Source organism: Argopecten irradians, chromosome 4 (genome assembly GCF_041381155.1).
Source record: "Argopecten irradians isolate NY chromosome 4, Ai_NY, whole genome shotgun sequence".
Taxonomy (NCBI): Eukaryota; Metazoa; Mollusca; class Bivalvia; order Pectinida; family Pectinidae; genus Argopecten; species Argopecten irradians.
The window spans coordinates 3,664,636-3,691,264 of NC_091137.1; the positions used below are offsets into that span (position 1 = coordinate 3,664,636).

Below are 26,629 nucleotides of genomic sequence, written 5' to 3' on the forward strand. Positions count from 1 at the left end.
ATAAAAGCGATGTGTTGGTACAGATATATTAATGGGATCAGACAGAACTTAAGATCTGTATAATAAAAGCGATGTGTTTGTACCGATATATTAATGGTATCGGATTACTTATAACATCTTTAAAATAAAAGCGATGTGTTGGTACCGATATATTAATGGTATCGGACTACTGAACATCTGTATACAATAAAAGCAATGTGTTGGTACAGATATATTAATGATATCGGACTACTGAACATCTGTATAATAAAAGCGATGTGTTGGTACAGATATATTAATGGTATCGGACCACTTAACATCTGTATAATAAAAGCGATGTGTTGGTACAGATATATTAATGGTATCGGACTACTGAACATCTGTAAAATAAAAGCGATGTGTTGGTACAGATATATTAATGAGATCAGAGAACTTAACATCTGTATAATAAAAGCGATGTGTTGGTACAGATATATTAATGGTATCGGACTACTTATAACATCTGTTAAATAAAAGCGATGTGTTGGTACAGATATATTAATGGGATCAGAGAACTTAACATCTGTATAATAAAAGCGATGTGTTGGTACAGATATATTAATGGGATCAGAGAACTTAACATCTGTATAATAAAAGCGATATGTTGGTACAGATATATTAATGGTATCAGACTACTGAACATCTGTATAATAAAAGCGATGTGTTGGTACAGATATATTAATGGTATCGGACTACTGAACATCTGTATAATAAAAGCGATGTGTTGGTCTAGGGCACTGGATAATGTGTGCGCGGGACAATAACTTTCGCAATGTGCACGGTCAAATCAATTTCCGCGGAAACAATGGATACAATAACAAGCTGAATCCTAGCTTATTACTCGTAGAAATTGAAACCGTTATTAAACAACTACACAGTATCAACATAATCACAGGTACATGTAGTCGGTTGACGGAGTTGCTTTCTCCTGGAAACATAAACTATCTTACATGTTAAAAAAGGTAGGATGGATACACGCTCTAATATGTATCTGAGACATGGTGGTTCATAGAGAATATTACATGAGTGACTATGTCACATGAAATTTATCAAACGAGTTCAATAATTTGATTTATTTAACTAGTTTGATAAATTTGATAACATATAGTCACGAGTGTAAGATTCTATTTATCGCATAACTCTTATTGGTAGAAATCTAAGTAAAACTATAAATTTTGTCTCTGTAAAAACAGTATACAGTTGTTGACTAGGGTTGAGGGCAACAGAAGATTTGTTTAACTCGAAGACAAACTGTTGCCCGAGGCCGAAGGCCGAGGGCAACAGTTTGTGTGAGGGTCCAACAAATCATCTATTGCCCGAAAACCCAGTCGATAACTGTTTTGTTACACCCATTGACTCAAAATAATGCATTGACGTCACGAATTGTATGTGTGACGTCACTCCGGTCCAACAGCACATTTTAACAGTGGATTTTAACAGTTCTTTGGACCGCTCGACGGAGCAGTTCATTTATTGGCATTTTTGTCAATAGAGTTCACATAGAAACTAATTCATATGGGTATAACAATGGAAATCTGGTAGCGCAGTGACTACAGAGTGACGACTCTAATAAAGATTGTATGTAAAACAAGGAGGATCTGATGATATGTGTGATATGATCTACATTATGTAAATATCCATGGGTACATTCGTTCATGAATGTGTCTTAACCAGTATAACTTGGAAGTGTTTTATTCCGTTAGAAATAAACCGAACCGGTTAACATTCGCCTGATAGACTACACATATTTACTCAATTTTATCAACAAAGTAAATAAAGGCTGCTTTTGACCTACATATTGTATGAGTACGGTTCGGTTCATAAAATAATACGATAATCAGTAATGAAATTGCAGCGGATAGTATGATGATCCCAGTTGCCGTCTCGCACACACAAACAACAAGTTCTATGAAGCGAAACCAGGAACTGTATACGAGTTATGTGCACAGGTACAGCACGCCATATTAATCTGACATTTGTAAATATTGCCAACGCTAATAATTCAAAAGCGGATTTTATCAACATACCCTTTAAAGCACAGTATTGATTATAATAACTACCCCTGAGGGGCTTCACACGGTAATGCCTTCTAAAATGTGTACTTTAAATTCTTGCATTTATTCTCTGATTAAGATATATTACGTGAATGATATAAAGTTTTAGCCATTTTATTTACATATAAGCATTAGGTGTCATCTGAATGTGTTACATTCATATGCATCTGAGACTACGTGTGTATATTACCATCTGACCTGTGACCCTAGCTATAACTGTCAGTGATGCTAAATGAGCCTATGTGTATGGATATGTCTTTTGTGCATCTCTATGTCATCTTGCTGGACTTACATTTCGAATCGAGAGGCAATTTCGGTAGACTTGCAAGTGTTCGCGATTATAATGTATAGCTGTTATATACAGGCAAGGTACATTTACGGTTTTTGTGGACATTATCAATTTTTACATGTTCAAAAATTATTTCTGAAATAAAACGCATACGATATGTATGCAAATGTTATTTTAGAATTGTTAATGAGTTATAGGTGGTCATGGAAATCACGGACAGCAATGGTGACATGAATGACGAGGAGGACTCGGTAAACATAGCTAGCTCCAAGGACTCTGAACAATCGCGATTAATGAATGATGGCACTCTTGAAACCTGCGACTCGACGGTTGGGAATCACGTTTTAGTAACTACGGATATTGCCTCACCTAGTCATGATTATCTAAACAATGACGAAAATGAATTAGTCAATGACGTCCCATCCCCAGTGAAAGATGTAGAGGAGGAGGGAGAGGAAACAGAATGTGATGTTGGAGATGAAAGCATTGTCTTAGATGAGGACATTAACCCAGCCCCTGACGGTGGGTATGGCTGGTTGGTTGTGCTGGGCAGCATGCTGGTTCATCTAATTATAGGTGAGACACAGTCTAACAAATTATTGCTTGGGGTACAATAATGCAAAATACAAATCGTATAACCAGTGGAGAAATACTGTATCGCTTTCGCGGTTTTCTATAGGTGATAAATTCGCGGTGTGTACATTTCGCGATGTTGTACATTTCACGGCTTACCGATCCCTACCATGTATTGATTGATACGAAACTAGTGTTCTTAGTTACGTTAGAGGTGTTACCATTTTAAATTTTGCGAATTTAAATGAAAACACGAATATTGAAAAAATAAACCTCTTGCTAAATTAAACCGTTACACAATGTATAGAGTAGTAGCCGGAGTAATCATTTTAGCTTGAGAAATGTGATCGGCCTATTTCATTATGTTTGACCCATACTGATAAAACATCCTCTCCATTGGTTGTGTTAAGATTTGGAGAACATGTGAAACAGTGAAATCCTCTGACAATTTCTTACCAATATCTCATGTGTGTTTCAGGTGGATTTGAGAGATCGTCCGGTATCCTATATTTAAAATTGATTGAGAAGTTCCAACAATCTGCAGTCGCTACTGCGTGGGTACTCTCCCTTTCAGCAGGTTTACGATTGAGTCTGGGTAAGCGTTGTCGAACGATTTGTCTCGGACAACACACAGATTGTTCTTTTTTCTACTTTTGACTTATCAATTTACAATCAGTAGTTGTTTTATGATAAATTGTTTTCATAGATATGCCAGTTTCCTATCAATTTAGGTCGATGACATTTAAAACAAAAGTCAACATTCGACGTTGGAGAAAGAGTACGCGTCAAAATTAATAAAAGGGCATTTTGTTATTCTGTAAAGACTAATTGAGAAACAAAACCAAACAGCAACAACAGCAACAAATGACAAATAAGCATGTAGACAGACAACAAAATAACATCGACACAGCACCAATCGATCACTGTGATAGTTAAACATAAACAGCTGTATTATAAGACACCTGCTACTTGATATTGTGACATACAACTCATGCTGATTTCACTAAGTATGGTATATGTTCACTAAGTATGGTATATGTTCACATGTTCACTAAGTATGGTATATGTTCACTAAGTATGGTATATGTTCACATGTTCACTAAGTATGGTATATGTTCACTAAGTATGGTATATGTTCACATGTTCACTAAGTATGGTATATGTTCACTAAGTATGGTATGTGTTCACTAAGTATGGTATATGTTCACTAAGTATGGTATATGTTCACTAAGTATGGTATATGTTCACTAAGTATGGTATATGCTCCATTCGTTTAGGTCCGCTGAGTAGCATCATGAGTAACCGGTTCACACACCGCTCTGTCGTGATTGGTGGATCTGTCATTGTCTTCGTCAGCATGATCGCCACGGCTCTCTCCCCAAATCTCACATTCATTTACTTCAGTTTTGGAATCGTTGGGGGTAAATATTATTGGAAATCACAATTTCTTACAGGAATAAATAGTTTTATTTGACAATTTCAAAACAATAAAAATGTATACACAAGCAACCAGTTTGATAACAGGACGTTCATGTGAAAAATGCAATATTGTTGATTAAATATCGAGTAATTCCAATAGACCATGTCAACATACGTAATTCCTAATGTGTCTTAAAGTTTAAGTGTAGTTATTTCATTTTTTTTTTCGAAAAATGTAGCTTTGTTTACGTTTTCCTATAAACACACGATGTTGTTCACGTTTTTACAGGAGTTGGACGGTTGTTTACCTATGCCCCCGCTGTCATTATAGTGGGAGAATATTTCAACAAGAAGCGAGGACTTGCTGTCGGTCTGTCCACATCCGGGGTAGGCTTTGGCTCCTTTCTTTTCCCCACCATGATCGAAACCTTTTTCACCTTTTATGGTTATTTTGGCTCCTTCCTTCTGATTGGCGCTGTCATGCTTCATCTAGCTGTTTGCGGATGCCTCTTCAGACCTCTATGGCTTCATATTCAAATGACTGAGCACCGAACAAGGTATAAAACTGTTGTTAAAATTTCGTGTCAACCAAACAGTTCGCTCTGATAAATGTACTTAATACTTACAATATTTCTCTGGTAATGTCTCGGAAAAGTGCTGATTTTAAATTTGTTTGAATTATAAGATGAGATTACCGCTATATGACACGAGGGGGAGCTGAGAACCTTTAATCTTAAACATAATTTCTATATTTTTCATCGACAGACAATTGTTAATTACTGGTTCAATTTGGTTGTTCCCCTACTGGCAAAACATGGCAGTTATCTATCGCTATGAATGCAATATCAGGTTATCTATACAGATCGCATTAGGCTTTTGTTTGAATTAAGTTTGTGTACATTACGTAATATCGATTATTACTTTCTTTTCCATTTCAGACAAAGGCAATTAAAAGATAAAGAACTCGGAACAGAGCTATTAGAGCAAAATCCAAACGCCGAAGAACAAAAGACGCCCGGAAATAGATTAAAAGTTATTTCCCGTAAATCAAAAAACAAATCTAAGAAATTTCTGGACTTATCACTTTTGAAAGACTTCCGTTTTGTTTGTTTTTGTATTGCTATTATGTTATTTACTCTATCCTTCCAGATTGCATTTGTATTTATACCTCCATACGCCAAATCTAAAGGCATGACTGATCTCCAGGCATCTTACGCGGTATCCATAGCCGGAATTTGTGATGGCATAGGTCGGATAGTTTCAGGAATTGTTTTAGACTTAAAGCACGTGAAACCGTACCGAGTGTATATATACAATACTGTGATGTTCTTCATTGGACTGACATCATTTGTAGTACCAAACCTGGATACGTTTGGTATCCTGGCAGCCGTGTGTGCTGTTTACGGTTTATTTGTGGGGACATATATGTCACAGAAGTCTGTTATTATCGTAGATATCCTCGGAGTGAAACACCTAGTCAGCTCCTTTGGATTACTGATATGTTTCCAGGGAATCGGGATGTTTCTCGGCCCGCCTATTGCAGGTTGGTTTTGGAGTTATGGTGTATGGTTGTATATGTAATTCAACTTTTACTAGAGGACAATACTTTAGATTCCAAAAGAAAGACAATAATTATGTGTTGGTAATACTTAAGCAAGAAGTAAATTGATAATTCTTTTTTTGTAGCTAGCTGATGATATAAAAAGGAGTTTTACGTTTCGTAATGTAATTTATAAGAAAATGCCAAAATAATGCGGTTTAAGACTTTGATAATATAGCTACGTTTTTTTAAAGAGAACAGCAAGTAAGTTGTATTGTCACAGGTACCATAGTGTTGCATACACCCGAACAAGCACTTTTATCGTCATTGATACCTTTATGGTTTCTTTTATTAGGTATTATGAAGGACATGTCGGGCCATTATGATGGTGGATTTTACCTGGGAGGATCATCTATGATAGCTGGTGGTTTAATATTGGCAACTGCAAATCTGCACCATTACTTAAGGCAATTGCAGAAGGATTAATGAAAGCTTAATGTTTAGGGCACTCTGAAGATATGCATGTATAGCCCATTTTTCACTTTTTTTATGATATATAACCGTTTAATGATATACATCGTAGATTTATCTACACTAGTGAAAATATACGGTTGTACAATATCTATTTCGAGTCACGTTGTAGCGTTGGTTTTTAAACATTATGTGATATGTTAGTCGTGATAATAACTAAAATAAGTATGTGAAACGTATTTAGCACTGTTGTACGAAACATCGTAATACTCATACATATGTCGGATATAATGATACTGGAATTAATTTTTAAAAAATTAGATGAAACTAGGGCAACATTTTTACAAAAATATAACATTAGACGTTCGATTAGATCTCAAGGAAAACAGATATTAACATTAAAGCTGAAATATTGGGAGGTAAGAAGCATCCTTATGCAAAATGTGCTACCAGCTTCCATGTCTGATGTTACAGTAAATTGTCTCTAGTATGACAGGTCATGTATATAACAGACCACAAATATAACCCATACAATACATACAACACACAACTTATACTATACATACAACACACACAATACGAGCAACCGACAACACATACAACACACACACAACACACACAATACGAGCAACCGACAACACATACAACATACACACAACACATAAAACAACAACTTATACTATACATACAACACACACAATACGAGCAACCGACAACACATACAACACACACACAACACATAAAACAACAACTTATACTATACATACAACACACACAATACGAGCAACCGACAACACATACAACACACACACAACACATACAACAACTTATACTATACATACAACACACACAACACGAGCAACCGACAACACATACAACACACACAACACACACAACACACACACAATACGAGCAACCGACAACACATACAACACACACAACACATAAAACAACAACTTATACTATACATACAACACACACAACACGAGCAACCGACAACACATACAACACACACACAACACACACAATACGAGCACCGACAACACATACAACATACACACAACACATAAAACAACAACTTATACTATACATACAACACACACAATACGAGCAACCGACAACACATACAACACACACACAACACATAAAACAACAACTTATACTATACATACAACACACACAACACGAGCAACCGACAACACATACAACACACACACAACACATACAACAACTTATACTATACATACAACACACACAACACGAGCAACCGACAACACATACAACACACACAACACACACACAATACGAGCAACCGACAACACATACAACACACACACAACACATAAAACAACAACTTATACTATACATACAACACACACAACACGAGCAACCGACAACACATACAACACACACACAACGTAAACACAATACGAGCAACCGACAACACATACAACATACACACAACACATAAAACAACAACTTATACTATACATACAACACACACAATACGAGCAACCGACAACACATACAACACACACACAACACATACAACAACTTATACTATACATACAACACACACAATACGAGCAACCGACAACACATACAACACACACACAACACATAAAACAACAACTTATACTATACATACAACACACACAATACGAGCAACCGACAACACATACAACACACACACAACACATACAACAACTTATACTATACATACAACACACACAACACGAGCAACCGACAACACATACAACACACACAACACACACAACACACTCACAATACGAGCAACCGACAACACATTCAACACACACACAACACATAAAACAACAACTTATACTATACATACAACACACACAACACGAGCAACCGACAACACATACAACACACACACAACACACACAATACGAGCAACCGACAACACATACAACATACACACAACACATAAAACAACAACTTATACTATACATACAACACACACAATACGAGCAACCGACAACACATACAACACACACACAACACATAAAACAACAACTTATACTATACATACAACACACACAACACGAGCAACCGACAACACATACAACACACACACAACACATACAACAACTTATACTATACATACAACACACACAACACGAGCAACCGACAACACACACAACAAACACACAACACACACAACACATACAACACATACAACACACACACAACACATACAACACACACACAACACATACAACACACACACAACACATACAACACATACAACACACACACAACACATACAACACACAACTTATACTATATTTTCAATACACACAACACGAGCAATCGACAACAAACACACAAATCATAAAACACACACACAACAAATACAACAAACACATACAACACACAACTTATACTATACTTTCAATACACACAACACGAGCAACCGACAACACACACAACAAACACACAAACCATAAAAAACACACACAACAAATACAACACACACATACAACACACAACTTATACTATACTTACAATACACAAACACTCACCTGAGACGAAGTCTCAAGTGACCTATTCTATCATCGTGCGTCGTGAGTTCGACGTAAACAATTTACATTTTCGACATCTTCTCCAAAACTGTTTAAGCAAATTCCATGAAATTTTTCTCAAACTTTCAAAGGCATTAAGCCAATCAAAATTGTGAGTTATACGGTACCCACCCCCAGCGGTCTGTAGGAGGGGCAAAAAGAGGTCAAAATGGCTACAATATCCAAAATTGTCTTCTCCACTCACAGATGTGGTAGAATCAAATATTCTTCACTGATTGAAAGATATCAAGGCTCTCGACTAAATTTGTAAATTCCATGGTCCTGGGGTCTCAGATTTTCCCCTGGGGTAGGGTCAAATTTATCATAGTTTATATAGGAAACACATTTATGAGTATTATTTGTTCAATTTTCTTAGGAAATGAATCAAACTTAGAATTCGTAGCCTAACATAGCATCTTTAAAACATCACATCCTAGGTTCTGACTGACCCCCAGGGGCCAGAGGGGCGTGACCAAAAGGGGTCAAAACGGCTACAATTTCAAAAACTTCTTTACCACTCGCAGATATGGTAGAATCAAATACTCTTCATAGATTGAAAGGTCTCAAGGTCCTCTACCAAAATTGTGAAATTCATGGCTCTGGAGTCATAGATTTTGCCCTAGGGAGGGGGTCAAATTTTCTCTTGTTTTATAGGAAAACACATTTATGAGTAATATTTGCTCAATTTTAGAATAAAAGAGTCAAATTTCTTCAGAATTATTAGTCTAAGATAGCATTTTAACTTAATATCCATATAGGTTCTGGCTGACCCCAAGGGGCGACCGGGCAAGAAAAGGTCAAAATGGCTAAAATTTCAAAAATCTTTCAAATTCACAGATTTGATGGAACCGAATACTCTTCATATATTGAAGGGTCGTAAGGCCCTCTCTAAAATTTGTGAATTTCTCGGGTTTGAGATTACCACCCGGGGAGGGTTCAAATGTATTATGTCTTATATAGGGAAACACATTTTATGAGCTATATTTGCTAAATTTTCGTAGGAAATGTAACAGATGTAATGGAATCAAATACTCTTCATACAAAATGTAGATAAAAGGTTCAATTGATACCATCACTTACGGACTATACGAGCCTAATGGGCCAATACAAAGTGCTAATATGTCTGTTTCATTCTGTATCCGAATCCATGTGACCGCTAAGGCCATTGGACCTCTTGTTAGGATTAAGTAAGATAAGAGAGGAGTTATCGTTCGTTCGTTGCTTGACAATGAGCACATCCCACCTGCGTTAAGCATGGTGTAGTGTGTCAAACACTTGACCCATATGTTATTGACTTTGCTTTAGTTATGCAATTTAATGCTCTACCTCTTGATATGAATGATGAAATAATAAAACAAATTGCGGTTACAAGCTGGCACGTGCTGCGGTCTACTAAGGGTGTGTGTTTTGTGTGGTTGATCTGACACAAAGCACTATACATACCAACTCAAAATAATCATCATCTTTCTCAAAAAGTTTGGGAGAACAAATATGTAATGAGCAATTATTATACTGCGGTTAAGCAAAAGGCCGCTTTGTAACATGATTCAAATTAGTATACCTTGTTGTAAATAACTAAAAGCTCTCTCGTAAGTTAGTTTCGAATATTGCCGTAATACGATCATCTGTTAGAACGCACCCGCCTCTTAAAATAAACTTTAATGTATATTGCCACGGCCATTTTCACGGTATGGGAGGAATGTGTTGGCATGTTATTTATTGACTTACCAAAACTCGTAACAAAATACCGTGGTCTTCGATAAAGTTCATCTTGCACGCACTTTTATTTCAAGAAATATGATGTTGATACTTGTTGTGGGCGTATTAAATAAAATACTACCGAATTAATCCCAAATAATACTTTTAGTAATTGTACAATGAAAACCTAGCACATGCCCTATTGTTAGAATTCATATAAACAAATACATTTTAGATGATAATAATTGGTTTTCATTGTTTCCAATAAGTAAGGGCATCTATTACCAAACGGAACTGTCGAATACTGTCTGTGTCATACAGCAGGCTGGCATTGATGACAAGCTTAGACCTGATATATGGACATGCTGCAGTGAGACTCTTCATTATGGTAATCTGCGTTCGTCATCAGACTAGTCGGTTTAACATAAAACACAGACTTCAATCTCTCAGCGAGACGCGTGGACAGAGTTATGTCATCAAAACCATGTTTCATTTCCCTATTAAATATTTTGTGCTTTGTAATTTGCACTTCCGGTTTTGTGTGTCTCTCATCAGTATTGATCTATCAGTTCTGCCGGGACCAATAATTCTCTGAAACGTTGTTTGGTAGAGCCAATTATTTATACCACGCACTACTGTTAATGTAATATCCGTACGGGAGAAAATGTATCATAAAATGTCTATCACAGTATAATTGATATCATTAAAAGTCCTTAAAGCCCGTTAAAAATTCTTAATTTTGAAGTTGTTATCAAATTATGCAAGGCTGGGGATGACGAGGATAATTATTGATAAAAATCTAAACACCGATAAATATTTTGTTAAAAGAGAGAGAGAGATAGAGAGAGAGAGAGAGAGAGAAATGATTGCCTATGAAATATTGAGGTAGCATCCTTTGCGAAGCGTCTATCCCCGCACCATGCTGTGCCATTGGTGATTACATCGAGAGACGATAGTTACACATTAAGGTGCTGAGACTTAATCAGTTCCCCATCTACTAAACTGCCCAAGAGATTTGGCTCAAAACTTTTTAATATGCTTTCTGCAGAATTCTAAAATTCATGCTGGGGCCATGATGGGATATAGTAAATAACTGGACAAACATATAAACAATTGTAAATTGTATACTTTCTATTTGTGATCAACTATGACTAACTGACACAAGGATTTGACTATGTTGTTTAATGCTGTCGTTAAAATCATACTATATTTGGTACTCTGGAATGAAAATTTTACTTCATTTTCTATCAATATGCTGTTTGTTCCTCCTTCCCATATGTAACACGTGTACAATACACTGCCAATGCGGATGTATAAAGGGACCAAACCCTATTATCCGGCATCGTGATTACATAACTACCTTTTTGTGTACCGTATTCTATTATTTCATACTGTTAGCAATCAATTCTAACTGATCAGTATATGCCGTCAGACAGCTATGCCTTTTTACAAAGTAATGTTGTACATGTTCACATTACTGGTGAACTATTAAAATACCACTGGATAATTGTGTAATTATCTGACAGAGAGACAGTCTAGAAAATAACAGCTCTACTGATACATCAAAACCACTGGGTAATTGTGTAATAATCTGACAGAGAGACAGGCTAAGAAATAACAGCTCTACTGATACATCAAAACCACTGGGTAATTGTGTAATAATCTGACAGAGAGACAGGCTAAGAAATCTAGGGAATAACAGCTCTACTGATACATCAAAACCACTGGGTAATTGTGTAATAATCTGACAGAGAGACAGGCTAAGAAATAACAGCTCTACTGATACATCAATACCACTGGGTAATTGTGTAATAATCTGACAGAGAGACAGGCTAAGAAATAACAGCTCTACTGATACATCAAAACCACTGGGTAATTGTGTAATAATCTGACAGAGAGACAGGCTAAGAAATAACAGCTCTACTGATACATCAATACCACTGGGTAATTGTGTAATAATCTGACAGAGAGACAGTCTAGAAAATAACAGCTCTACTGATACATCAATACCACTGGGTAATTGTGTAATAATCTGACAGAGAGACAGGCTAAGAAATAACAGCTCTACTGATACATCAAAACCACTGGGTAATTGTGTAATAATCTGACAGAGAGACAGTCTAGAAAATAACAGCTCTACTGATACATCAATACCAATGGGTAATTGTGTAATAATCTGACAGAGAGACAGGCTAAGAAATAACAGCTCTACTGATACATCAATACCACTGGGTAATTGTGTAATAATCTGACAGAGAGACAGGCTAAGAAATAACAGCTCTACTGATACATCAATACCACTGGGTAATTGTGTAATAATAATCTGACAGAGAGACAGGCTAAGAAATAACAGCTCTACTGATACATCAATACCACTGGGTAATTGTGTAATAATCTGACAGAGAGACAGGCTAAGAAATAACAGCTCTACTGATACATCAATACCACTGGGTAATTGTGTAATAATCTGACAGAGAGACAGGCTAAGAAATAACAGCTCTACTGATACATCAATACCATGGGTAATTGTGTAATAATCTGTAGAAATAACAGCTCTACTGATACATCAATACCACTGGGTAATTGTGTAATAATCTGACAGAGAGACAGGCTAAGAAATAACAGCTCTACTGATACATCAATACCACTGGGTAATTGTGTAATAATCTGACAGAGAGACAGGCTAAGAAATAACAGCTCTACTGATACATCAATACCACTGGGTAATTGTGTAATAATCTGACAGAGAGACAGGCTAGAAATAACAGCTCTACTGATACATCAATACCACTGGGTAATTGTGTAATAATCTGACAGAGAGACAGGCTAGAAATAACAGCTCTACTGATACATCAATACCACTGGGTAATTGTGTAATAATCTACAGAGAGACAGCTAGAATAACAGCTCTACTGATACATCAATACCACTGGGTAATTGTGTAATAATCTGACAGAGAGACAGGCTAGGAAATAACAGCTCTACTGATACATCAATACCACTGGGTAATTGTGTAATAATCTGACAGAGAGACAGGCTAAGAAATAACAGCTCTACTGATACATCAATACCACTGGGTAATTGTGTAATAATCTGACAGAGAGACAGGCTAAGAAATAACAGCTCTACTGATACATCAATACCACTGGGTAATTGTGTAATAATCTGACAGAGAGACAGGCTAAGAAATAACAGCTCTACTGATACATCAATACCACTGGGTAATTGTGTAATAATCTGACAGAGAGACAGGCTAAGAAATAACAGCTCTACTGATACATCAAAACCACTGGGTAATTGTGTAATAATCTGACAGAGAGACAGGCTAGGGAATAACAGCTCTACTGATACATCAATACCACTGGGTAATTGTGTAATAATCTGACAGAGAGACAGGCTAAGAAATAACAGCTCTACTGATACATCAATACCACTGGGTAATTGTGTAATAATCTGACAGAGAGACAGGCTAGGAAAATAACAGCTCTACTGATACATCAATACCACTGGGTAATTGTGTAATAATCTGACAGAGAGACAGTCTAGAAAATAACAGCTCTACTGATACATCAATACCACTGGGTAATTGTGTAATAATCTGACAGAGAGACAGGCTAAGAAATAACAGCTCTACTGATACATCAATACCACTGGGTAATTGTGTAATAATCTGACAGAGAGACAGGCTAAGAAATAACAGCTCTACTGATACATCAATACCACTGGGTAATTGTGTAATAATCTGACAGAGAGACAGGCTAAGAAATAACAGCTCTACTGATACATCAATACCACTGGGTAATTGTGTAATAATCTGACAGAGAGACAGGCTAAGAAATAACAGCTCTACTGATACATCAATACCACTGGGTAATTGTGTAATAATCTGACAGAGAGACAGGCTAAGAAATAACAGCTCTACTGATACATCAATACCACTGGGTAATTGTGTAATAATCTGACAGAGAGACAGGCTAAGAAATAACAGCTCTACTGATACATCAATACCACTGGTATTGGTAATAATTGTGTAATAATCTGACAGAGAGACAGGCTAGAAAATAACAGCTCTACTGATACATCAATACCACTGGGTAATTGTGTAATAATCTGACAGAGAGACAGGCTAAGAAATAACAGCTCTACTGATACATCAATACCACTGGGTAATTGTGTAATAATCTGACAGAGAGACAGGCTAAGAAATAACAGCTCTACTGATACATCAATACCACTGGGTAATTGTGTAATAATCTGACAGAGAGACAGGCTAAGAAATAACAGCTCTACTGATACATCAATACCACTGGGTAATTGTGTAATAATCTGACAGAGAGACAGGCTAGGAAATAACAGCTCTACTGATACATCAATACCACTGGGTAATTGTGTAATAATCTGACAGAGAGACAGGCTAAGAAATAACAGCTCTACTGATACATCAATACCACTGGGTAATTGTGTAATAATCTGACAGAGAGACAGGCTAGGGAATAACAGCTCTACTGATACATCAATACCACTGGGTAATTGTGTAATAATCTGACAGAGAGACAGGCTAAGAAATAACAGCTCTACTGATACATCAATACCACTGGGTAATTGTGTAATAATCTGACAGAGAGACAGGCTAGAAATAACAGCTCTACTGATACATCAATACCACTGGGTAATTGTGTAATAATCTGACAGAGAGACAGGCTAAGAAATAACAGCTCTACTGATACATCAATACCACTGGGTAATTGTGTAATAATCTGACAGAGAGACAGGCTAAGAAATAACAGCTCTACTGATACATCAATACCACTGGGTAATTGTGTAATAATCTGACAGAGAGACAGGCTAAGAAATAACAGCTCTACTGATACATCAATACCACTGGGTAATTGTGTAATAATCTGACAGAGAGACAGGCTAAGAAATAACAGCTCTACTGATACATCAATACCACTGGGTAATTGTGTAATAATCTGACAGAGAGACAGGCTAAGAAATAACAGCTCTACTGATACATCAATACCACTGGGTAATTGTGTAATAATCTGACAGAGAGACAGGCTAAGAAATAACAGCTCTACTGATACATCAATACCACTGGGTAATTGTGTAATAATCTGACAGAGAGACAGTCTAGAAAATAACAGCTCTACTGATACATCAATACCACTGGGTAATTGTGTAATAATCTGACAGAGAGACAGGCTAGGGAATAACAGCTCTACTGATACATCAATACCACTGGGTAATTGTGTAATAATCTGACAGAGAGACAGGCTAAGAAATAACAGCTCTACTGATACATCAATACCACTGGGTAATTGTGTAATAATCTGACAGAGAGACAGTCTAGAAAATAACAGCTCTACTGATACATCAATACCACTGGGTAATTGTGTAATAATCTGACAGAGAGACAGGCTAGGGAATAACAGCTCTACTGATACATCAAAACCACTGGGTAATTGTGTAATAATCTGACAGAGAGACAGGCTAAGAAATAACAGCTCTACTGATACATCAATACCACTGGGTAATTGTGTAATAATCTGACAGAGAGACAGGCTAAGAAATAACAGCTCTACTGATACATCAATACCACTGGGTAATTGTGTAATAATCTGACAGAGAGACAGGCTAGGGAAGAGAGACAGTCTAAGAAATAACAGCTCTACTGATACATCAATACCACTGGGTAATTGTGTAATAATCTGACAGAGAGACAGGCTAGGGAATAACAGCTCTACTGATACATCAAAACCACTGGGTAATTGTGTAATAATCTGACAGAGAGACAAGCTAGGGAATAACAGCTCTACTGATACATCAATACCAATGGCCGATTTCTATTCATTTATGTAGATTTACGGATATACATATTAAATACCTTGGAAATCCACAAGACAAATATTTCTGTTTTTAAAGTTAGTGAAAATAAGATTATATCTTTGGATTTTACATTTTGATTTACTGTAGTCATTACTTCATTATGTAACTAAGTACACCGAAGCAGACCGATTGTGATAGACAATGGTATGTCTCAGTTATGTCAGAAATGTATCTATTCGGTGCACTACACGTTGTGTGCACATACCGTGCGCGTACGTACTTGGTTCGTACTTGGGGAGATAAAAAGAATTGATCCATAGAATTTTCAAAAACGAGTGAAATACATATTGCATCCATTTCAATAGCTCAGCCATATTATTATGTTTTGGCGTGAGTCAACTGAAACATTTTGAAATTTAGCCGTCATATTGATATTTTATGCACCTGCTTGCCTTTTCTAATTGATAACAAATTGATTTATGAAATGGTGATTAGGAAGGCAAACAGTGAACAAACACGTCTCCATAAACATGTAATGAATTGATGCCATTCTATATCCCAATACAAAGCTCATTGATTGTGGTCTCCTATTTCCGTTCAAACAAAATTAATAATAATACACTGTACATAATCAATGAGAGGTCCATATTATCGCAACAATATATTAAATTAAGGCATTATTCCCCGTTATATTTAGTGGTATTTTGCATACCTATTAATCACTTCTTTGTTGCAGTTGAATTGAACTTGATCAAAACTGCACATGCATTATGCGCCCACCCTATGTATTACTGTTGATCAAAACTACACGTACATCATGCGCCAACCCTAGGTATTACTGTTGATCGAAACTACACATACGTTTTGCGCCGACCTTATGTATTACTGTTGATCAAAATTACATAAACATTATGCGCCAGCCCTATGTATTACTGTTGATCAAAACTGCACATGCATTATGCGCCAACCCTAGGTATTACTGTTGATCAAAACTACACATACGTTTTGCGCCGACCTTATGTATAACTGTTGATCAAAACTGCATATACGTTATGCGCCGACCCTAGGTATTATTGTTGATCAAAATTACATATACATTATGCGCCAACCCTATGTATTACTGTTGATTAAAACTGCACATGCATTATGCGCCAACCCTAGGTATTACTGTTGATCAAAACTACACATGCATAATGCGCCAACCCTAGGTATTACTGTTGATCAAAACTACACATACGTTTTGCGCCGACCTTATGTATAACTGTTGATCAAAACTGCACATACGTTATATATGCGCCGACCCTAGGTATTACTGTTGATCAAAACTACACATACGTTATGCGCCGACCCTAGGTATCATTGTTGATCGAAACTACACATGCATTATGCGCCCACCATTTGTATTACTGAACATTTGTATTACTTTTGTATTCATTGAACATGCCAACACATTCCACAATACCATCAAATTCACTGCCGATATATCATCAGATACCAATATACTTCTAGACACTAGATCCACCTTAGTTGAAGGGGCCGTTAGTAATGACTTGTATTCAAAACCTACTGATTATCATCTATAACCAGTTGTCATCCCTCGCATACCACCAGAAGCATTCCCTATTCACAAGCGTTACGAATCCGCCGCATAGTGTCCGACAATTCCACCTTCGAACGCCGGTGTAACGTTGAAAATGGACCCCGTTGAAAAGTGACCCCATAAGAACTCGTTTTTACACAACAAGACATCACAACACCACGAAACCACACAGCATCACACAGCCAGCAACACACCAACAACACAACAACACTACACAACACAACAAAACACAACAAAATAACACAACATCACACAACAAAACATCAAACAACATAACGTCACACAACATAACATCACACAACACAACAACGCATCATACTAAACACAACATTACAAAACACACACCACAAGACAACATTACACAACAATACGACCCAACATCACAACAAAACATCACACAACACAACCACGCCACAACACACAACCACGCAACAACAATACAACAACATCCAACAACAACACTACACAACACAACATCACACAACACAACATCACACAACAGCACATCACACAACATAACACAAATACACATCACGCAAACACGCAACAACAACACAACACGACCCAACAACAACACACTACACCACAAAAACACAACACACCTCACAGCACATCACAACATAACAACAAAACATCACACAACAACACATAACACAACACACAACACAACCACAACACACAACCACGCAACAACAATACAACACCACCCATAAACAACACAATAACCCACAACAATATCACACAACACAACACAACATCACAAAACATAACACAACACAAAATCACACAAGAAAACATTATACAACAACACAACACAACAGCAATACAACATACAACAACAATACAACAACACCTAACAACACAACAATACACAGCAACACAAAAACCGACAAAAACACAACAGTACACAACATAACGCAACAACAAATCACAAAAACATCACGTAACAACACTACACAAACACGGAACAACAACACAACACACAACAACACAACACAAAACACAGCACACAGCAACACACTAATGACACACAACACAATAACATGACACAACCACACATAACAACACAACACAACACACAACAACACAACACCACATAACATAACAACATAACATCACACAACAACAAAACAACACACAACAACACCACAAATAAAAAACTACACAAAAACACACAACCACAAAACAACAAAACACAACCATACTCAGAACACAACATAAGTGATCCATACGCAGATATATAAAACATGCATTCTTGTATTGCAGGGAATAAATATATATTAAAAATTACTGAATATCTGACAAACGTAAAATCGTCGAAAATATAATCATAAAAAATCGTTAAGAAACAAATTAATAATATCCCATAATTATAGTTTTGTAACACTATCCACTGGTACTCAGAAGTGAACACCACATAACAATTCCTTTTTATTTACTACGTTACCTCAGTGTCATATTGCAAATTCCTCAGTCTGAGAACAGTAAAATTAACATTATCTACACGGGCGAACAAAATAACTATAAAAAATGTAAGTTTTGTATTCTCCATAATAAACATACAAAATATTTAAATGAGATATTTGATACGATGATAACAATACCAAATTTCAATTCAAATCGAGGTGATTACGTAATTTAAATACCAGCACAGAAGGGTCGCTTATATTAGGAATGGCGATAACAGAATTCGAGAATTATGTTTGTGCAGAAACATATATACATAGAGATTGGAAACTCCGTCTTTGTCTATGTTGACAGGCAGAGGGACCTCCAGTTTATAGGAATTTTCCCTTGGCTAACTACATTTAAGTGTATTCTTTTAAACATGATACTTTTGCATCAACACAAAATTTAAACATTATATCATGGTTTGATGTGATCAGTTTTCCCAATTGATGTTATTTAATATGATTTTTGAAAGTATAAAAATGAGCAATTTTACCTGGTTTTTCGAAAATCAGGCATTCAAAACCGGAAGTGCATTTTGTTTTATTAACATATAAGTTAAAATATTATTTTTTCTTTCCAAAATCGTACTCAAATCATCTGAAAATTACTTAACTTTTATAACATATCAAAGTTATTCTGCTGTATTTAACTATTTAAGGTTTATCTAAAAGCCCCTAGGGACATAGAGAAGTACATCTGCCTATCGTAAAATTGGCGAAGTTGCCAATCTCTATGTATATATGTTTCTGGTTTGTGCAACAGTTATATTCAACAGACCATCCGTTGATAGTTTGCCAAGGTCATTTTTCAACGGTCATTTTTCAACAGACCTGCCGTTGAGAATTGACCCTAGACACCGTCAATTTTCAACGGCATGTTCAATTTTCAACGGCATTCGGGGTTCCTTTTTCAACGTTGAAAGGGGGCCGCGGTGGCCGAGTGGTTAAAATGTCCCGACATATTACTACAAGCCCTTCACCTCTGAGATGCGGGTTCGAATCCCATGTGGGGCAGTTGCCAGGTACTGACCGCTGGTCGGTGGTTTTTCTCCGGGTACTCCGGCTTTCCTCCACCAACAAACCTGGCACGTCCTTACATGACCCTGGCTGTTAATAGGACGTAAAACTAAACAAACCAAAAACCAATCAACGTTGAAAACTGACCCGAGGTCAATTTTCAACGGAGGTCCATTTTCAACGTTACACCGGTGCGAAGAGATGAAATGTCACCTTCTCTCTAGAGGATACAAATCACATCTGATCGACCAAGTAATCGACAAGGTCCGTTTACCAAACCAGAACTGCCACTCAACGTGTTCCCTGTGTGGTAACATTCCATCCTAACTTACCACATCTCCCTTCTATCCTTAGGAACCACTGGAAAATCATTGAGTCAACAACAAAACTTAGGCGGATTTTCCAAGAGCCACCGCTACTAGCCTACCGCAGACCAATAAATGTAAAAGAACTTGTAGGAGCAGCAAATTTCCTCCTCTTGCTCCTGCTGCACAAACGGGTTCATTCCAGACATGCAGCAATAAACGGTGCATGATGTGTCAATACACAGCATCCACAGACACATTTGAATGTGCTATCAACAACAGAGCATACAACATCCGACAGAACCTGACGTGCAAATCCAGCAATGTCATCTACCTCCTCTGGTGTAGGAAATGCACAATGCAATACGTTGGGGAAACCGGTGGTCCAGTCAACGTCAGAATCAACAATCACCACCGGTCTATCAAACAGAACAAACCTGACTATCCGGTTGCCAGACATTTCAACTTACCCATCCATAGTTGAAAAGACATGCAAGTGATTGCAATTGAGCACTGTTCCTACTGGACACAAACCAAGCGTCGATCTAGAGAGAGATTCTGGATTACCTATTTACAGACCCGCTATCCCAAAGGCATTAACGAACGTTAAGTATACTTATCGACATCAATTGATCACTTGCTTTTCATTTAATTATCCCTACTTCCAGCATTTTCCCGTTCTGTTCTACGCGTTTTTGATCCTTTACATATGCTGCCCAGCAAAAGGCGACTAAACTTGGGACTTTGCTTCTTTGTCAATACTCTGAGAAAATAGGCGACTAAATTTGCATCCTATACCAATGAGCACTATATATACGCAAATTTGACGTCACACGTGGCACGCTTTCTAGTCATCGCTCATATTTTAGCGTTCTGCCGAACAGCATGGATACATTTTTGTCGATCTGGCCTTCGGCTGCCACTGCCGAAGGGTAAATTGCGCTCAATTGTGCTGTATAGTTTAATATTTGTCTACTTTGTCCCGCATTGCTGTTCGTGTCCTATTATGTAATCGTGTTCGTTTTGTTTGCCTTGATAAAGGGGCAGATCGCCTCAAAAATTTGACAACTTTGTTCTGTCCACACGGTTGGAATTACTTCCTTGTCCCATATTTACCATTTGAAGTAATTCGTATCCAACAGACTTACGTTTGATTGGATCCCGTGACATCTGGAAAATCATCCCGTGACATCTGGAAAATCCTGTTGATATTACTTCTTTGACCCTTATTACTGTTGATCAAAACTACACATACATTATGCACCAACCCTAGGTATTACTGTTGATCAAAATTGCACATACTTTATGCGCCGACCCTAGGTATCATTGTTTATCGAAACTACAAATGCATTATGCGCCAACCCTAGGTATTACTGTTGATCAGAACTACACATTCATTATGCGCCCACCCTATGTATAACTGTTGATCAAAACTACACATGTATTATGCGACCACCCTATGTATTACCGTTGATCAAACTACACATACGTTTTGCTCCAACCCTAGGTATCATTGTGATCAAAACTACAAATACATTATGCGACCACCCTATGAATAACTGTTGATCAAACTACACATACGTTTTGCTCCAACCCTAGGTATCATTGTGATCAAAACTACACATGCATTATGCGCCCACCCTAGGTATAACTGTTGATCAAAACTACACATACGTTATGCGCCATCCCTAGGCATAACTGTTGATCAAAACGACAAATACATTATGCGACCACCCTATGTATTACCGTTGATCAAAACTACAAATACATTATGCGACCACCCTATGTATAACCGTTGATCAAAACTACAAATACATTATGCAACCACCCTATGAAAAACTGTTGATCAAAACTACACATACGTTTTGCGCCGACCCTAGGTATCATTGTGATCAAAACTACACGTATTATGCGCCCACACTAGGTATAATTGTTGATGAGTTACCTTTGTGTAATGACGGCCCATTTCGATTGAAGGCGACCGCTTTAAAAAAATGATGGTTATAAATGGTGTTTGATAGTTGGCGGCAGATAATTCATTAGATGACTGCGAAGTTTCGTTATCATGCAATTTGTAACTTTTTAATTGGTAAATTAAGGATTTTCTCGTATGAAAATCATCCAATTGTTTGTGCAATAGAGGACCGTACCAGAGCCCGCATATATTGTGATCAAATTCTTTCTGTTGAAAGTGGTTTATAGGTAAACAAAATATCGCTAGATAAAACAGGAATAATGCCATAATAATTATATATATTAACCGTAGCGCACATCAATAGTGGATATTTCTGTCAATTGTGAAACATTATTTACATTATATATAAAGTCTGTTGTACAGTCATACAGGTGCCGAGAGAAGCACATCACATAAAAATGACAATTAAAGTTAAATTATTTGTGACAGACACAAACTGAAATACTTACTACATTACAAAGATGTGTATAATTAACAAAATGTAGATTGCTTCCTCAATGAAATTAACATTGACTAGAGTTTGATCATGTTCCATATACAAACTACTATTAACGGTAAGTTAGTGGATAATTTACTCAAGGAGAAAACGGGAAAAATCTTAACAAGATATAAGGAAGACGGGACCAGATGTCTCATCAGTTTTACTAACTAGAGACATACTCCTAAAAGCGCTATGTCTGGTTCACCTGTAGTCCGCTAAACCAGCCTATATTATTAGGCTTTTTAAATGTTTTTATTTGCCTCTAACAGTATCGGTAGGTTTAGCGGACTAGGTCACACGCTAAACAATCGAATCGGTATAAGGAAAGTCGCCATTTTCCGTTTATACTGCTACTGGGAATATTTGTGAAGCGTCTCAAATGTTTCCAGAGTGTTCCTGTGACAGACAGTTAAAATGTGCTGCTCGTAATTCTTCTCTATATATGCTTTGATCATCCCAGGTAGTATTTGGTGTCTTCTCTGGAATTGATGATAATATATATTTATTGTTTTCTGTGTTTGATAATAAAGGGATGGTTTGTACTTACAAATAGTTTGGAAGGTTGCTAGTTGTTTGTGTGAGGGCGGAGTGTTCTCGGTACACACATTATTGGGGAGTTGTCAGCACGACGGGGAATGTTACATGAATATGAGAACTTGGGTAGAGATGATGGCGGACGTGCAGAAAGGTGTATCAGGACTACAACCGTAGATCCTAGTTAATTATCATCACTCACACACTCAATTAACTTGGCCGAACATGAAACGCCTGGTGTTATAATTAGGCGGAAATAATAAAAACATCATAAGGCTGCAGGGTAGACGGTGCGTATTTTTCTCATCATAATTATCTCGTAAAACCATGTCGTGGTTGAAATTGTTAGAGAAAAATGCATGTGCATGTCACATATTAGACACAAAACGCTAAAACGCCGTGTTTCTTTTAGCATATCAACTTAACAGGTAACTCGATCAATATACCATAATTTCAACTACAAAACATTGTAATGTAGTATGAATGTAGTGGCGATGCAATTGCTTGATTTTAGGTTTGCGATAAATATGGTTTCTACAAAATGTCTAAATACACACTAAGTGAAATAGAGCTTAAATAAAATAAATCATCGTCAATACTGAAAGACAAAATACTGTGACCCTTATACTCATACTACAAATATATTATTCTATGGTAAAAATGTAATGAGTTCATAGTCTGGAAGGAAATTAGAGTCAAGAAACATATTTGCATCATTCCTGTATCAGGTAGTATGGTGGGATCGGTATTTTATGTTTTTGAATTGAGGTTAAGGTTGACCTGTGTGCATCCAAAGTCATTGGCATTTAACATCGTGTCAGAAGTTCTTAGTGGCTAAACACCACAGAACCAAGTAAAACACTTAGGTTTATGGGTAGCGTCTGGTACATTTGTATTTATGACTGATATGAATCCATGACCATTAGCCGACTGATGAGGAGAGGAATTAAAAGATACCAGAAACACTCATGCTGTCCAGAACTGACGGACTGGTAACAAAATGCCGGGACCTTTTGACCACATTGTGTCCCTTTATATACCAATGAAAACATATTGAACAATCAAGACAAGAATGAACTTGGAAGTTTTGGTTTCAATCATTAATCTGACAATTTGACAATTTGATGCGATTGTATCCTTTTAAATGTTAGTTTGAATATCTTACGAGGGATATAAAATATATATTGCTAAGAAACTAAGGTACATTTTCAAAGCTTATCAAATTTGCTCCCCAATTGCAGCCAATTGAAATTAGCATCGATCTTAAAGCAAATGATAAAACCTCCACTTGTTTAACACGTTGATATATGTCTTATATTGCATGCCGACCCCTGATGTCTTGTTCTCGCCAAAGTTGTTGAAATGTCTGTAATATTTCCAGTTCCCTGAACATTTATTATGAACATTTGGTCGGTCAGTAATCTTATATAATTATGATGTTTGATCAAGTTCCGAATCAAGACTGGCCATTTAGTTAACGACCCGCCGTATATACAAATACCGGGCCACATCAAGTGGAAACGTGACCGATATTAATCATGTTGTTTTATCGATTTATTTAATGACTTATGAGTTGATATCTGTGTCCTTATTGATCACGTGACTCGGTCCAATTTTTATCGTCCTCACGTCGATAGTGGCAGCTTGTTATCTCCAGCTAAGTACACAGTGGTTACCATCTATCAGGAAAGGCTCGCTAACGTGTCGTGGAACCATTGACCATTTCCTGTAAACATGAAAGTGAAAAGGATTGGCTGACATCATTTGAAAGAGCAAAATTACATCATGACCCAGAGGATATTTGTTATTGTCATGGCTAGTTAAACAGACCCTAACTATTTATGATTTTGGAATTCCCAAACTGGTCACTGATATAGGATTTCATTCTGCCACTCCCTTATGAAGTAAATGATTCTTTTGTAGTTCTAACGACTAAACTCGAATTCGTTTGGAAATATAATTCGTCTCTCTTAAGAACAAGTCGGACATCTTTTATTGCACAAATATTGCATTGAAGGTCACTTTTTGATCGGTAGGTGTTTCAATGTAGTTTTGGATTATAGAAAATTTTGATCAGCTTATGTTTAACGTATTGTGCAAAGCAATTGAAAATATGTATGGTATGATACCAGGCATGTTAGACAGTAACTCACAAATAAATTTGAGGACTACTTGAAGAATGTTGCGAAATCTAGCCGGTTAGTGTTCCGTCATATGACCTGGTCAAAACTTTTCAACACGTTAAACATTGATGGTGATAATTATGTATTAATTGTTAATATATATTACCTGTGTAATTAAATTACCGAACTATCAATCCTGTAAAAATAACGTTTAAATAAATCAAATTCAAGCTCTTAACAATTCTTTGCATTGGACGGTATACCTTGATAATTTCTTCAAGCGGGACTCAGAATCCGTGATTACTGGATTGTTGGAAGTTTTAGTATATAGGTAGAGAAATGCTGAAATTATTATGCTTAATCAGTTTTGTCATAAATTCACAAAACACCATTTCCCATCTAAGTCAAAGACAAATTACACGAATGACATATCCAGTCATAACATTTTTTAGGCGTTGATTATGTGACTATAAATCAACAAATTTCAAATTTCAATGCTTTAAATCCAGTGAGCGTTGGGGCGTCAGGACACACCGTGCGCCCTGCATTAGTCATTTCACTATAGTTTTTGTTCCTTTGCTTCCTTTCAGTTTTTGCATATTTCGTTCGGTTGTTATCTGCAGCTAGACAGATAAACACATATTAATGACGTTTTCTGTACAGA

General features: G+C 36.8%; 1 protein-coding gene across 2 annotated transcripts; it reads left to right on the plus strand.

Moving 5' to 3' along the window:
* Positions 1 to 1,878: 1,878 nt before the first annotated feature.
* LOC138322376 (monocarboxylate transporter 13-like) lies at positions 1,879 to 7,608 on the plus strand. 2 transcript variants are annotated; one of them, XM_069266414.1, is made up of 7 exons: positions 1,879 to 1,967; positions 2,559 to 2,937; positions 3,413 to 3,529; positions 4,212 to 4,355; positions 4,643 to 4,910; positions 5,292 to 5,896; positions 6,249 to 7,608. In XM_069266414.1, the coding sequence occupies exons 2-7, from the start codon at positions 2,565 to 2,567 to the stop codon at positions 6,377 to 6,379; spliced, it is 1,638 nt and encodes a 545-aa protein (XP_069122515.1). In that variant the 5' UTR covers positions 1,879 to 1,967; positions 2,559 to 2,564; the 3' UTR covers positions 6,380 to 7,608. The 2 variants fall into 2 exon arrangements, with proteins under 2 accessions (XP_069122515.1, XP_069122516.1); XM_069266415.1 differs by having other exon boundaries at positions 1,879 to 2,937.
* Positions 7,609 to 26,629: the final 19,021 nt, after the last annotated feature.

What these genes read in the sequence shown, in the direction of transcription:
- LOC138322376 (XM_069266415.1), top strand. Translation starts at nt 2,565, where the DNA reads ATGGAAATCACGGACAGCAATGGTGACATGAATGACGAGGAGGACTCG. An exon ending in GCTGGTTCATCTAATTATAG is followed by an intron (nt 2,938 to 3,412) that starts GTGAGACACAGT and finishes TGTGTGTTTCAG; the next exon opens with GTGGATTTGAGAGATCGTCC. An exon ending in CAGTTTTGGAATCGTTGGGG is followed by an intron (nt 4,356 to 4,642) that starts GTAAATATTATT and finishes ACGTTTTTACAG; the next exon opens with GAGTTGGACGGTTGTTTACC.